The sequence below is a fragment of the Scyliorhinus canicula genome, chromosome 11 (genome assembly GCF_902713615.1).
Source record: "Scyliorhinus canicula chromosome 11, sScyCan1.1, whole genome shotgun sequence".
Taxonomy (NCBI): domain Eukaryota; kingdom Metazoa; phylum Chordata; class Chondrichthyes; order Carcharhiniformes; family Scyliorhinidae; genus Scyliorhinus; species Scyliorhinus canicula.
Genome location: NC_052156.1, coordinates 149,937,904 through 149,950,683, shown reverse-complemented (window position 1 = coordinate 149,950,683; position 12,780 = coordinate 149,937,904). Strand labels below are relative to the sequence as shown.

General features: G+C 44.1%; 1 protein-coding gene across 1 annotated transcript in view; it reads left to right on the top strand.

Annotated features, from left to right (window-relative positions):
- The window catches only part of snd1 (staphylococcal nuclease and tudor domain containing 1), a 1,128,702-nt gene that overhangs the window by 379,552 nt on the left and 736,370 nt on the right, over positions 1–12,780 (top strand). Inside the window, 1 exon segment of the mRNA XM_038812228.1 lies at positions 10,889–11,030. Coding sequence (XP_038668156.1) covers positions 10,889–11,030 — 142 coding nt within the window.

Below are 12,780 nucleotides of genomic sequence, written 5' to 3'. Positions count from 1 at the left end.
ATTAATTTGAATAGTATTGAACCCAGGCTGAAATGTCTACAGTGCAACAAAATTGTATTCAGCTGGTCAGTGATTTATAAATGGAAAGCCATTCTAAGTATTTGATCATGTTCAGTACAATACATCAAAACTTTTCAGAAACCAGGTTTGTTTTGTTGTCAAGGTAACCTTCGTGCTTGGGAGTTGCCTACTTGGAACTGGAGTGATAGCTCCCTAGTTTGTCATTTATAACTTTTCCACTTCCCTTGTGAAGATGTGTTAACTCTTTGCTGGAGTATAGTTTTGATGAATTTCAGTACGTTTAGGCTGTGGGAGCACAATTCTGTCTGTGTGTAATTCGAGCGGGAATGATCAGAATGGGAGGACGCATAGACCAATCGACCCCTCAGGCCATTCAGTAGGGTAACAGCTGGTTTTCACTTTTCGTTCCCTATATCCCTTGAGCGATCAAAAATCTGCTAATCTCGGTCTTTAATATATTCAATGATGGAGCATCTACAACCCTTCAGATAGATAATTCCAAATCGTTAAACAGTATTCAGGAGCAGGAACTCTTTTTCCCTCCTCGTATTGGAGTTGAAATCCAAGTATTTTATTAGCCTGTACCACAGACCATTTAAGAAATCTAAGTATCACAAGTTATATCTAGTTATAGAGTCATAGATGTTTACAGCATGGAAACAGGCCCTTCGGCCCAGCTTGTCCATGCTAATTTCTATCACAAAGCTAGTCCCACTTGCCCACATTTGGCCCATATTCCTCCATACCCACCCTGCCCATGTAACTGTCAAAAAGGACAAAATTGTACCCTCCTCTACCACTGCCGCTGGCAGCCCATTCCAGATACTCACCACCCTCTGTGTGAAGAAATTTCCCCTCTGGTCTCTTTTGTATCTCTCCCCTCTCACCTTAAATCTATGCCCTCTAGATCTAGACTCCTCCACCTTTGGGAAAATATGTCGACTATCTACCTTATCTAGTTATTGTAAGTTCAATAATTAAGACTTGAGAAGTTTTTTTATATTCTTGTCCAACTGTTTTGGATATTAGTTGCTCTTCGTTTTGAAGCTGGCAGCAAATTTATACGGCAAATGTCCTGCTGCCTGCAGATGCCTTATTGTGCACTTATGTAGGCGGATTCCACTGGTACCTCCAGAGATAGCACTACCCATAATTGCAATATACTGTCAATAACCTATTTACAATTTTTGTTCCCCAGTGAGCTGAGTACCTCCAGCCTGCCTGCATTCCTGTTGGTTGATCTTTATTTTGCTTACTGGTCTGGAAGAATGTTTCCCAGCCATCTGATTGATATAATATGTGGAAATAAAACTATGAATTGCAACCTAACAGGAGTCTGCATATGTGGCAGCTCAATAGCATGGAGTATCTGTATGTTGGTTGTACCAAGTTACCGTCCCAATTTCAAGAGGCTGGATTTGGCAATTCCAGGACCTCTGGCTATAGTTTTAAATCCGTGTTCTGAATAATGAGAATTTAAACTGTGGTCCCGCCTTATATTGTTACTCCAAATCTTGAATCATAAACAAGGAATTTACCATGGAAACCAACAATGGATGACCAAATAATTGATGGTTGGGAAAACACAATGAGAGTAAGCTGACAAGAAATAGGAAAACTGATTGTAGGAGCTTCTGCTGTTATGTAAAAAAGAATAGTGTAACATTAGTCCCTTAAAAGCTGAGACAGGAGAAATTATAATGGGGAATAAAGAAACGATAGAGTTGTGAAACCAACATTTGGTATCTATCGTAACAGTAGAAGACACAACAAAAAGCATTGCAAAATAGTCTGATACCAACGGCCAATCAGGGTTAAGATTTTCAAGTAATTAATATGGGTAGAGTAACGGTACTGAAGAAAGTTGTGGGGCGAAAAGCCGACCATTCTTCTGGACCTGACAGAACACAGTTTAAAATTCAGAATGCATATAGGGGACGCACAGATTATTATTTTTCATAATTCCCTAGCTTCTAGAATGGTCATAGTACATTGGAAAGCAACAAATCTTTTTTTAATAATATTTTTATTGAGGTATTTGAAATTTTTTACAACAATAACAAAAAACAATAACAATAATATCCACATGGCAAAATGAACATTCCCCCCCCCTCAGCCCAATCTTCACGCACCTCAACCAAACAACAATTCCCCCCCCCCCCCCCCCCCCTTCCTTGGAATACTGCATCTGCTGACATTTTAATTTTCCCCGAGAAAGTCGACGAACGGCTGCCACCTCCGGGAGAACCCTAACATTGACCCTCTTAAGGCGGACTTTATTTTCTCGAGACTGAGAAACCCAGCCATGTCACTAACCAAGGTCGCTACACTCGGGGGCTTCAAGTCCCTTCACATTAATAAGATCCGTCTCCGGGCTACCAGGGAGGCAGAACCTGCCTCTTTCGCCCCCTGAACTCCCGGATTTTCCGACACTCTACAGATCGCTACCTCCAGACTCGGTACCACCCGTGTTTTTAGCACCGTGGACATTGCCTTTGCAAAACCCTGCCAAAATCCTCTAAGCTTCGGGCATGCCCAAAACATGTGGACATGATTTGTTGGACTTCCCGTGCACCTCACACACCTATCCTCTACCCCGAAAACTTGCTCATCCGAGCCACTGTCATGTGTGCCCGGTGGACTACCTTAAATTGTATCAGGCTAAGCCTGGCGCACAATGAGGAGGTATTAACCCTGCTGAGGACATCCGCCCATAGACCCGCCTCTATCTCTCCTCCTAGCTCGTCCTCAAACTTGCCCTTGAGCTCCTCCACCGGAGTTTCATCACCCATGGCGGCAGCAGTCTCGCACGTGCAAATACCTAAAATCATTCCCTGGTGGCAATTTAAATTTATCCTCCAAAGCTTTCAAGCTGGGAAAGCTCCCATCTATAAATAGATCCCCTTCCTTCTGATTCCTGCCTCCTGCCACCTCCGGAACCTGCCATCCAGCCTATCCGGTACAAACCTATGGTTGTTATAAATCGGGGTACAAATCAATGCTCCCTCCACTCTTGTATCTCCTCCATTGCCCCCAGATCCACAGAGCCGCCACTACCACCGGACTTATGGAGTATCGGGCTGGCGACAACGGCAGAGATACCGTTACCAATGCTCCCAGACTGGTGACTTTGCCTCCATCTGCTTGCATGCCGACCCCCCCACTACCCGCTTCCTAATCATGGCTATATTAGCCGCCCAGTCATAATTGCAGAGGTTTGGCAGCGCCAACCCACCATCCCCCCGACTGCGCTCCAGCAATACTTTCTTCACTCGCGGGGTTTTACCCGCCCACACAAAGCACAAAATAACCTATTCACCCGCTTGAAAAAGACCTTTGAGATGAAGATGGGGAGGCACTGAAAGACAAACAGAAATCTGGGAAGGACCGTCATTTTCATGGTCTGTACCCTCCCCGCCAATGATAGCAGGAGCATGTCCAATCTCTTAAAGTCCCCTTCCATTAGTTCTACCAACCGGGATAGGTTTAACTTGTGTAGTACCTCCCATTTCCAGGACACCTGGATTCTCAGATATCGAAAGCCCTTCCCTACCATTCTAAGCGGCAGCTCTCCCAGTCTCTTTTCCTGCCCTCTTGCCTGGATCACAAACATCTCGCTCTTCCCCATGTTCAATTTATACCTTGAAAAACTGCCAAATTCCCCCAAGATTCGTATTACTTCCCCCATCCCCTCCAATGCGTCCGAAATGTACAAGAGCAGGTCATCTGCGTAGAGCGAGACCCGGTGTGTGTGCCCCCCCCCCCCCCCCCCCCCCCCCCCCCCCCCCCCCCCCGAACCAGCCCTTTCCAGTTCCTAGAGGCTCTTAACGCCATAGCCAAAGCCGGTTCGTACGCACACTCTCTACTGGTGTCTTATAGAGCAATCGCACCCAGTTAATAAAGCCCTCCCCATACCCACACCTTCCCAGCGCCGCAATCAGTTCCACTCCACCCGATCAAAAGCCTTCTCCGCACCCGTCGCTACCTCCACCTCCCCTCCTTCTGAGGGCATTGTAATAACATTTAGTAGCTTTTGAACATTGGCCTTAGGTTGCCTGCCCTTAGCAAATCCCGTCTGGTCTTCCCCTATCACTCCCCGGGACAGTCCTCTATCTTTGTGGCCAGTGTCTTAGTCAGCAGTTTGGCATCCACATTCAGCAGAGAAATTGGCCTGGTATGACCCGCATTGCTCCGGATCCTTCTCCCGTTTTAGGATCAATGAAATCAAGGCCTGCAACATTGTTGGGGGGAGGACTCCCTTCTCTCTTGCTTTGTAAATGTCCTCAACAGCAGTGGGCTCAATATCTCTGAAAACATCCGTCAGGCCCCGGGGCCTTGCCCGACTGCATTCCCTCCAGCCCCTTGATTATTTCCTCAATCTCAATTAGGGCCCCCAGCCCCTCCACCAGGTCCTCCTCCACCCTCGGGAACCTCAACTGATCCAGAAATTGCTTCATCCCCTCCACTCCAGCCGGGGGTTCCGACTCATACAATTTATGAGTGTTTAATCCTTAAACACCTCGTTCACCGCCGCTGGGTCCAGGACCGCATTACCGTCTCTACTGGAAAGCAACAAATCTAATACTGCTATCCAAGAAAAGAGGGACAGAGAAAACATGGAACGACAGATCAATTAGCCTGACATCAGCTGTTGGGAAAATACTGGACCCATTAATGAAGTGGTAACAGGGTCCTTATAATACCTAAATAATACCTAGATTAGGCACATTCAACATGGTTTATAAAGTGGAATCCTGTTTGACACATAATTCGTGATTTTTTTTTTAACAATGTGACTAGCAGGGCAGGTAATGGGGAACCAGTGGATTTTCAAATGTATTTGATAAGGTGCCACATGGGAGGTTATTGCACAAGATAAGGGTTCATGGGGTTGGAGGTAATATCTTAGAATGAATAAAGAGTTGTTAAGAACAAAATAAAAATGTAAGAAGAACGGGACTTTTTTGGCTTGTTACTAATGGGGTACCACAAGAATCAATGTTTTTCCCTCCGCTATTTACAATCTATTTAAAAACTTGGAGGAAGAGACCATTCATCTATCTACAGGTTTGCAGACTAAGAAGCTAGGAGGTACGTAAGATGTGACAAGAACACAAGAAGCTGCAAAGGGATATTAGACCAGTAAAGTTAATGGGCAAGAGGTCTCAGAATGGCATATAATGTGGGGAATGTGAAGTTATTTATTTTGGTATCAGCCAACTGGCTCTGTTGTTCAGCACGGGAGAGGGAAGTGCAGAAGAGCGATAGTTATAGGGGACTCTATAGTAAGGGACACATGCCTTTCTGTGGATGTGAAATAGACTCCATGATGGTATGTTGCCGCCCTGGTGCCAGGGTCAAGGATGTCTCTGAACGAACACAGGGCATTCTGAAGGGGGAGGGTAAACAGCCAGAGATCGTAGTACACATAGGTACTGACGCCATAGGCAGGAAGAGCGATGAACTCCTGCAGAAGGAGTTCAGGGAGTTAGGCAGTAAGCTAAAAAGCAGGACCTCTAGGGTTGCAATCTCAGGATTACTTCCTGTGCCACGTTCCAGTGAGGCTAGAAATAGGAGGATAGTGTAGCTAAATACATGGTGGTGTAGGAGGGAAGGTTTCAGATTTCTGGACCATTGGGATCTCTTCTGGGGCAGGTGGGACCTGTACAAGAAGGATGGGTTGCATCTAAACTGGAGGGGCACCAGTATCCTGGCTGGGAGGTTTGCTTGAGTCATTCGGGAGGATTTAAACTAGTATGGCAAGGGGGTGGGAGCTAGAGCGTTAGCTTAGAAGGTGTGATAACTGAAGGGGAAATAGAGAACAAAAATAAGAGAACAACATCACCCTCAGACAGCGCAAAAAATGTGCCACGCGTGAGAAGGGTGGTGGTGCAGGACTGAGGGTGTTGTACCTAAATGCGTGTGCAGTATACGGAACAAGGTAAATGAGCTTGTTATGCACATTGAAATTGGCTGGTACGATGTTGTGGGCATTACAGAGACGTGGCTGCAAGAGGATCAGGGCTGGGATCTCAATATCCAAGGATATGTGTCCGATCGAAAGGATAGGCAAATGGGCAAAGGGGGCGTGGTTGCATTGTTAGTAAGGAATGAAGTTAAATCGATAGCAAGGAGCGATATAGGATCAGAAGGCATTGAATCTCTGTGGGTAGAGTTGAGGAATCTCAAAGGTAAAAAACTCCCTAATGGGAGTTTTGTAGAGACCCCCTATGTGGGACAGAAAATAAATCGGGAGATAGAAAAGGCATATAAAAAGTACATAATTACAATAATCATGGGGGACTTCAATATGCAGGTGGACTTGAAAAATCAGGTTGGTAGTGGATCCCAAGAAAAGGAATTTGTGGAATGTCTAAGATTTTTTTTCGAGTAGCTTGTGACAGAGCGTACCAGGGAACAGGCAATTCTGGATTTGGTGATGTTTAATGAGTCAGACTTAATTAGGGAACTTAAGGTGAAGGAACCCTTAGGGAGCAGTGACCACAATACAATACAATAGAATTTACCCTGAAGTTTGAGAGGGAGAAGCTGGAATTAGATGTAGCAGTATTACAATTAAATAAGGGTAACTACAAAGACATGAAGGAGGAGCTGGCTTTGTAACCAATCCGTTATGTTCTTATGTTCTTATGTTAGAGTTCTTTGATGAGGTAACAAGGCCAGCACGGTAGCACAGTGGGTAGCACTGTTGCTTTACAGTGCCAGTGTCCCAGGTTCGATTCCCGGCTGAGTCACTGTGCGGAGTGTGCACGTTCTCCCCGTGTCTGCGTAGTATTCCTCCGGGTGCTCCGGTTTCAGTCCCGAAAGACGTGCTGTTAGCTAATTTGGACATTCTGAATTTTCCCTCTGTGTACCTGAACAGGCGCCGGAATGTGGTGACTGGACGTTAAACAAAGGAGAACCAGTGGATGTGATTTATTTAGATTTCCAGAAGGCCTTTGACAAGGTGCCACATAGGAGACTGTTAAATAAGTTAAGAGCCCATGGTGTTAAGGGTAAGGTCCTGGCATAGATAGAGGATTGGCTGACTGGCAGAAGGCAGAGAGTAGGGATAAAGTGGTCTTTTTCAGGATGACAGTCTGTGACTAGTGGTGTGCTTCGGGTCTGTGCTGGGACCACAACTTTTCACAATATTCCTTTTTTTTAAATTAAATTTAGAGTACCCAATTATTTATTTATTTTCTAATTAAGGGGCAATTTAGTGTGGTCAATCCACCTACCTACACATCTTTGGGTTGTGGGGGTGAAACCCACGCAGACACGGGAAGAATGTGCAAACTCCACACGGACATTGACCCAGGGCCGGGATTCGAACCCGGGTCCTCAGCGCCGTAGGCTGCAGTGCTAACCACTAGGCCATGTGCCGCCCCTACAATATACCTTAACGAGCTAGAAGAGGTAACTGAAGGGACTTTTGCTAAGTTTGCAGATGATACAAAGATCTGTAGAGGGACAGGTAGATTGAGGAAGCAGGGGGGGCTGCAGAAGAACTTGGACAGGCTAGGAGAGTGGGCAATGAGGTGGCAGATGGAATACAATGTGGAAAAGTGTGAGGTTATGCACTTTGGAAGGAGGAATTTAGGCAAAGACTATTTTCTGAATGGGGAAATGCTTAGGAAATCAGAAGCACAAAGGGACTCGGGCGTTCTTGTTCAAGATTCTCTTAAGGTTAACGTGCAGGTTCAGTCAGCAGTTAGGAAGGCAAAGGCATTGTTAGCATTCATGTCGAGAGGGCAAGAATACAAGAACAGGGATGTAATTCTGCGGCTGTACAAGGCTCTGGTCAGACCCCATTTGGAATATTGTGGGACAGTTTTGGGCCTCATACCGAAGGAAGTATTGGCTGGCATTGGAAAGCGTCCAGAGGAGGTTCACAAGAATGATCCCTGGAATGAAGAGCTTGCCGTATGAGGAACGGTTGAGGACTCTGGGTCTGTACCTGTTGGAGTTCAGAAGGATAAGGGGGGACCTTTTTGAAACTTACAGGATACTGCGAGGCCTAGATACAGTGGACGTGGAGAGGATGTTTGCACTTGTAGGAAAAACTAGAAGCAGAGGTCACAATCTCAGACTAAAGTGACAATCCTTTAAAACAGAGATGGGGAGGAATTTCTTCAGCCAGAGGGTGGTGAATCTGTGGAACTCTTTGCCGCAGAAGCCTGTGGAGGCCAAATCACTGAGTGTCTTTGAGACAGAGATAGATATGTTCTTGATTAATAAGGGGTTGTGGTGACTGGAAAAATATCAGCCATGATTGAATGGAGGAGCAGATTCGATAGGCCGAGTGGCCTAATTATGCTCCTATGTCTTATGGGTGGAAGAGTAGAAAATCATTGTTTAAATGGTAAGAAATGTTTGAATTTTAGTTCTCTCAGCGATTTGGGTTTGTTTGTAAAAGGTTCACAAATCTATTGTGCAGAACAGCTAGCAATTGGGCAGTTGGTTATGGGTGACACCGAAGCACAGTGGTTTAGAACTGTTGCTTCACAGCACCAGGATTCCATGTTCGATTCCCGGCTTGGGTCACTGTCGGTGCGGTGTCTGCAGGTTCTCCCCGTGCCTGCATGGGTTTTCTCCGGGTACTCCGGTTTCCTCCCACAAGTCCCGAAAGACGTGCTTGTTAGGTAAATTGAACATTCCGAATTCTCTCTGTGTACTCGAAAAGACGCCAGAATGTGGCGACTTGTGGATTTTCCCACTAACTTTGTTGCAGTGTTAATCTCAGTGTTAATTGGGACACTAATAAAGATTATTATTATAGTAAAGTCATTGTTTGTACTCAGACAACTGTAATTATTGTTGGTTTGTTGGGAAATTTGCATTTGGTTCCTGGAATTTTGGTACCACTGAGATTATAAAACATTTAGTGTAACTAATTACTAAATTGTAGTGGTGATATGAATTTCAATAGGAAATCTGTGTCAGAGTCCTTCAAACATCATTCTCGACACTTGTCTACTCCAGTAAAGATGGGGCATATTTTACATTGGCTCGGGACTCAACTATGATTTGCTGAGCTTATTTTGGGAACGGGAAAAGAGAGAATGTATAACTTGACACCTGCTGACTGCCTCGTGCAAAAAATCCAGTGAAATTGACATTGGCAAGCAAAGTGACAGTAATTCACCAAAGGTGCATGCTGGTTGTTAATTAATGAAGCTGAAGATTTTTCTAGCCTGTTGGCCAGGCATATCCAGCCTTGCATAAGAAAAATCAGTTCATTGATAAAGCCACAGATTGGAATGGTGTTGAAGAGGAACGGAGAATGGCTTTGGAGCCTTAATAATATGTTAATGTTACAGTTGTAAAAGTGATCATACAGCAAGATATCTTTCTAAACAATCACAAGTCACATGGACCTATATGAGTGAAACACTGAGGACGATGCAGGAGGGAGAAGGGAGTGTCTGAACCCAACCATAGTGGCAGAGATATTTTTAAGCCAACTGATTTTTTTTTTCTTTTATTACTTTATCAGAGTTACAAAGCCAGAGCTCAGTGTGGACAGGGGCAAACCCCTAATCCAGCTCCTTACCTGCTTCAAAAAACAATTCAAATTGAATCCAATTCATGGTCCCCACAAGAGAGACATACCAGATCCAGGCATTACACCTGACCTCATGCTCATCTTAGTCAAAAGGCCTAGAAGCGATGAGCTTCTCCCAGTTTCAGTGTTTATTTCATCTGTTACGTTAATATGACCTATGGATGCGTCTTCCTTTTTCCTTCACTGAGGATTCCCTTCCATCACGCTCAGCCATGTATGTTCAATTTTCTGCTCTTGCCTCTTACTCTCTCCCTGAACTACAAAGGGGTTCTCCTTGCCCTCACCTTCCACTTCACCAGCCTCCGTATTGAACTGGAGTTATTTTTCCCTCTGTGACGTCCAAGTCCACTCCTCAATCCACCCTCTCCCCGGCACTTCCCATGCAAATGCAGAAGGTGCAATACCTGCCCTCTCACCTCCACTCCCTCACCGTACAAGACCCCAAAGACTCCTTCCAGGTATAGCAGCGATTTGCTTGCTCCTCATTCAATTTAGTATAATGTATTTGCTGCTCGTGATGCAGAGTTTTCTGCATTGTGGGAGACCAAATGCAGATTGGGTAATTGCTTTTGCAGAATACCTCCATTTAGTCCACAGTGTACCCCGAACTTCCAGTCATCTGTCATTTTAATTGTCCACTCCATTCCCACGCTAACTTTTTTGACCTCTGCCCACTGTACTGTTCCAATAAAGCTCACTTCAACCTTGAGGAACGATACTTCATTTTCCGGACTCGAGAATTAGTTAAATAATGTGAGGGATTTTTTTCTTAGCGATATATATGCTCAAGATCTGAACTGAATGAACATCAAAACAAAAATGCCTTTATATCTTGCTACACAGTAGTGAGCAACCCTGGTGGAGAATAATGTTAACTGATGGGTACTTGCAGTAAGGTGATTGCTTCATTGTTATTCAACACAAAATATCAACGCTGTTGTTCTTCAAGCTTAAGACGTTGCAGTTCTTGAGAGGCTCACATTTAGATTGCAACTTATTTTTGCAAGCACCACAAAAAGCTTCATTGAAAGAAAACTACTTTCGATGTATATTGACTGTAGGCACATTTAATGGCCAAATTTGTAGTGTGATCTGTTTGAATGGCGCTGATAAGAGCAAGATTTCAGTCTGTTGTATCCACAAGAGATACAGCTCCTCAAATGCCCCTAGGCTAAGGGTAAAAATTAATTCTGAGTTCTCATTCCTGATTGACATCAGTATTCATTTGTATCATGCTTTGCTGGTGGTGCTCAGTCTGTGCACACATTCCCAAATAAGTTCATGTCTGATTGCTTCCAGGACACCCAGAAAGCCAAGCAATTTCTGCCATTCCTGCAGAGAGCCGGCCGTTCAGAGGCTGTGGTTGAATATGTCTTCAGTGGCTCTCGGCTGAAGCTCTACATGCCAAAAGAGACCTGTCTGATCACCTTCCTACTGGCAGGTAAGTGGTTATATAATAATTTGAAGTTGGCACGAATTATATTTAACTTATCGCAATCTGATCTGCAAATCACGATTTGGCTTAACATGCATATGAACAACTCCAATTTTGGTAATGCTAATTCGTTCTGCATATTAATGCTCATCAATCAAAGTGGAGGAAGAATCCATCATGGTATTGGAGGAAATCAGTGTGGTGGGAGCTGTTTTGAATTGTGGTTAGCACTGTGGCTTCACAGCTCCAGGGTCCCAGGTTCGATTCCCAGCTTGGGTCATTGCCTGTGTGGAGTCTGCATGTTATACCTGTGTCTGCGTGGGATTCCTCATGGTGCTATGGTTTCCTCCCAAGTCCAAAGACAATAATAATAATAATATTTTATTGTCACAAGTATGAAGTTACTGTGAAAAGCCCCTAGTCACCACATTCTGGCGCCTGTTCGGATAAACTGGTACAGGAATTGAACCCGTGCTGCTGGCCTTGTTCTGCATCACAAACCAGCTGTCTAGCCCTGTGCAGGTTAGGTGGATTGGCCATGTTAAAACTTTCCTTAGTGTCCAGAATGATTAAGTGGAGTTACTGGGTTATGGGGATAGGGTGGAGGTGTGAGCTTAAGTGGAGTGCTCTTTCCAAGGTCTGATGCAGACTCGATGGGCCTCCTTCTGCTCTATAAATTGTATGATTCTAAACCAGTGAGAAACTCCCCAGGGCCCAAAATATTGACTAAGTGTCATTGAATAGCGGTGGGAAACATGCCGGTGGGAAACTCACTGAAAAACCCGCCACAAATTAATTCAGACATTTTTCCAGGGAAATTGCGCCCAATATCTCCGGAAAGGAGAATCCCGCTGGTTGTTTTTCTAGCAGAAGAGTCGCGGGATACCTTTTAATCTAATTACCTTTCAGTATGGTTCTTCACTTTTCCAGTAAATGGTTTTTTTTTAACTCCTTCAAGTTCATCCAGATCATATGTTTTATTATTTACGTGCTAATATGGAGCTTTACACATTGTGACTGTTGGTACACTTATTTAAGTTTGAATGTTCAATTTGAATTTTATACTAAAATATGTCCTTGCCAATTGTTCGCTAAGAATGTCTGGATCTTAATTTTGGTACATACACAGCTTTAGGTGTAGAATAAATTATTAAAGCCGAGTCTCATCATTTGAACATTACTTTATATTTTAAAGGAATTATCTCTTTACAGTAGACTTGTACAGCAGATTTTTTTTGGAGTACTCCCTATCACCACTGGAGAACATGCTTAAGTACTGAGTCTATTGGGAGTTGATTTAATCTGTGCGCAGCTTTCAACTGATGTATTGTTTTTGGTGCAAAGCGTACATAATTGGACTAGATTTGGCATTAAATGAATTATGTTACTGTGTAATTGATATTTTTGGGCAAACCCTTGCCCCCTTAATGTGATATTCCTGTCAGAACCTTGCGACATGCAATGCAGTGCTTACTTAAATTGCCAGTTGCAGTTGGCAGACTCCCTAACACTGATGGTAGGGAAAGCCAACATTCTTTTTACATAAGAATTGCCAGGAAGAGGTACTGAGCACAGTCATGAGCTGAAGTAGCATCAGTGCTATGCCATTGCTTCTTTTATTCTGCGAATTCAGCTTGCTCTGTTGAACTGAGTAATGTTAATGAGATGGTTCTGCAAATTAGGTTATTGCAAATTTGTACGTATCTGAAAGCTTGTGCTGAAAATGATAGCTTGCATTCATTATAGCATGGAGTAG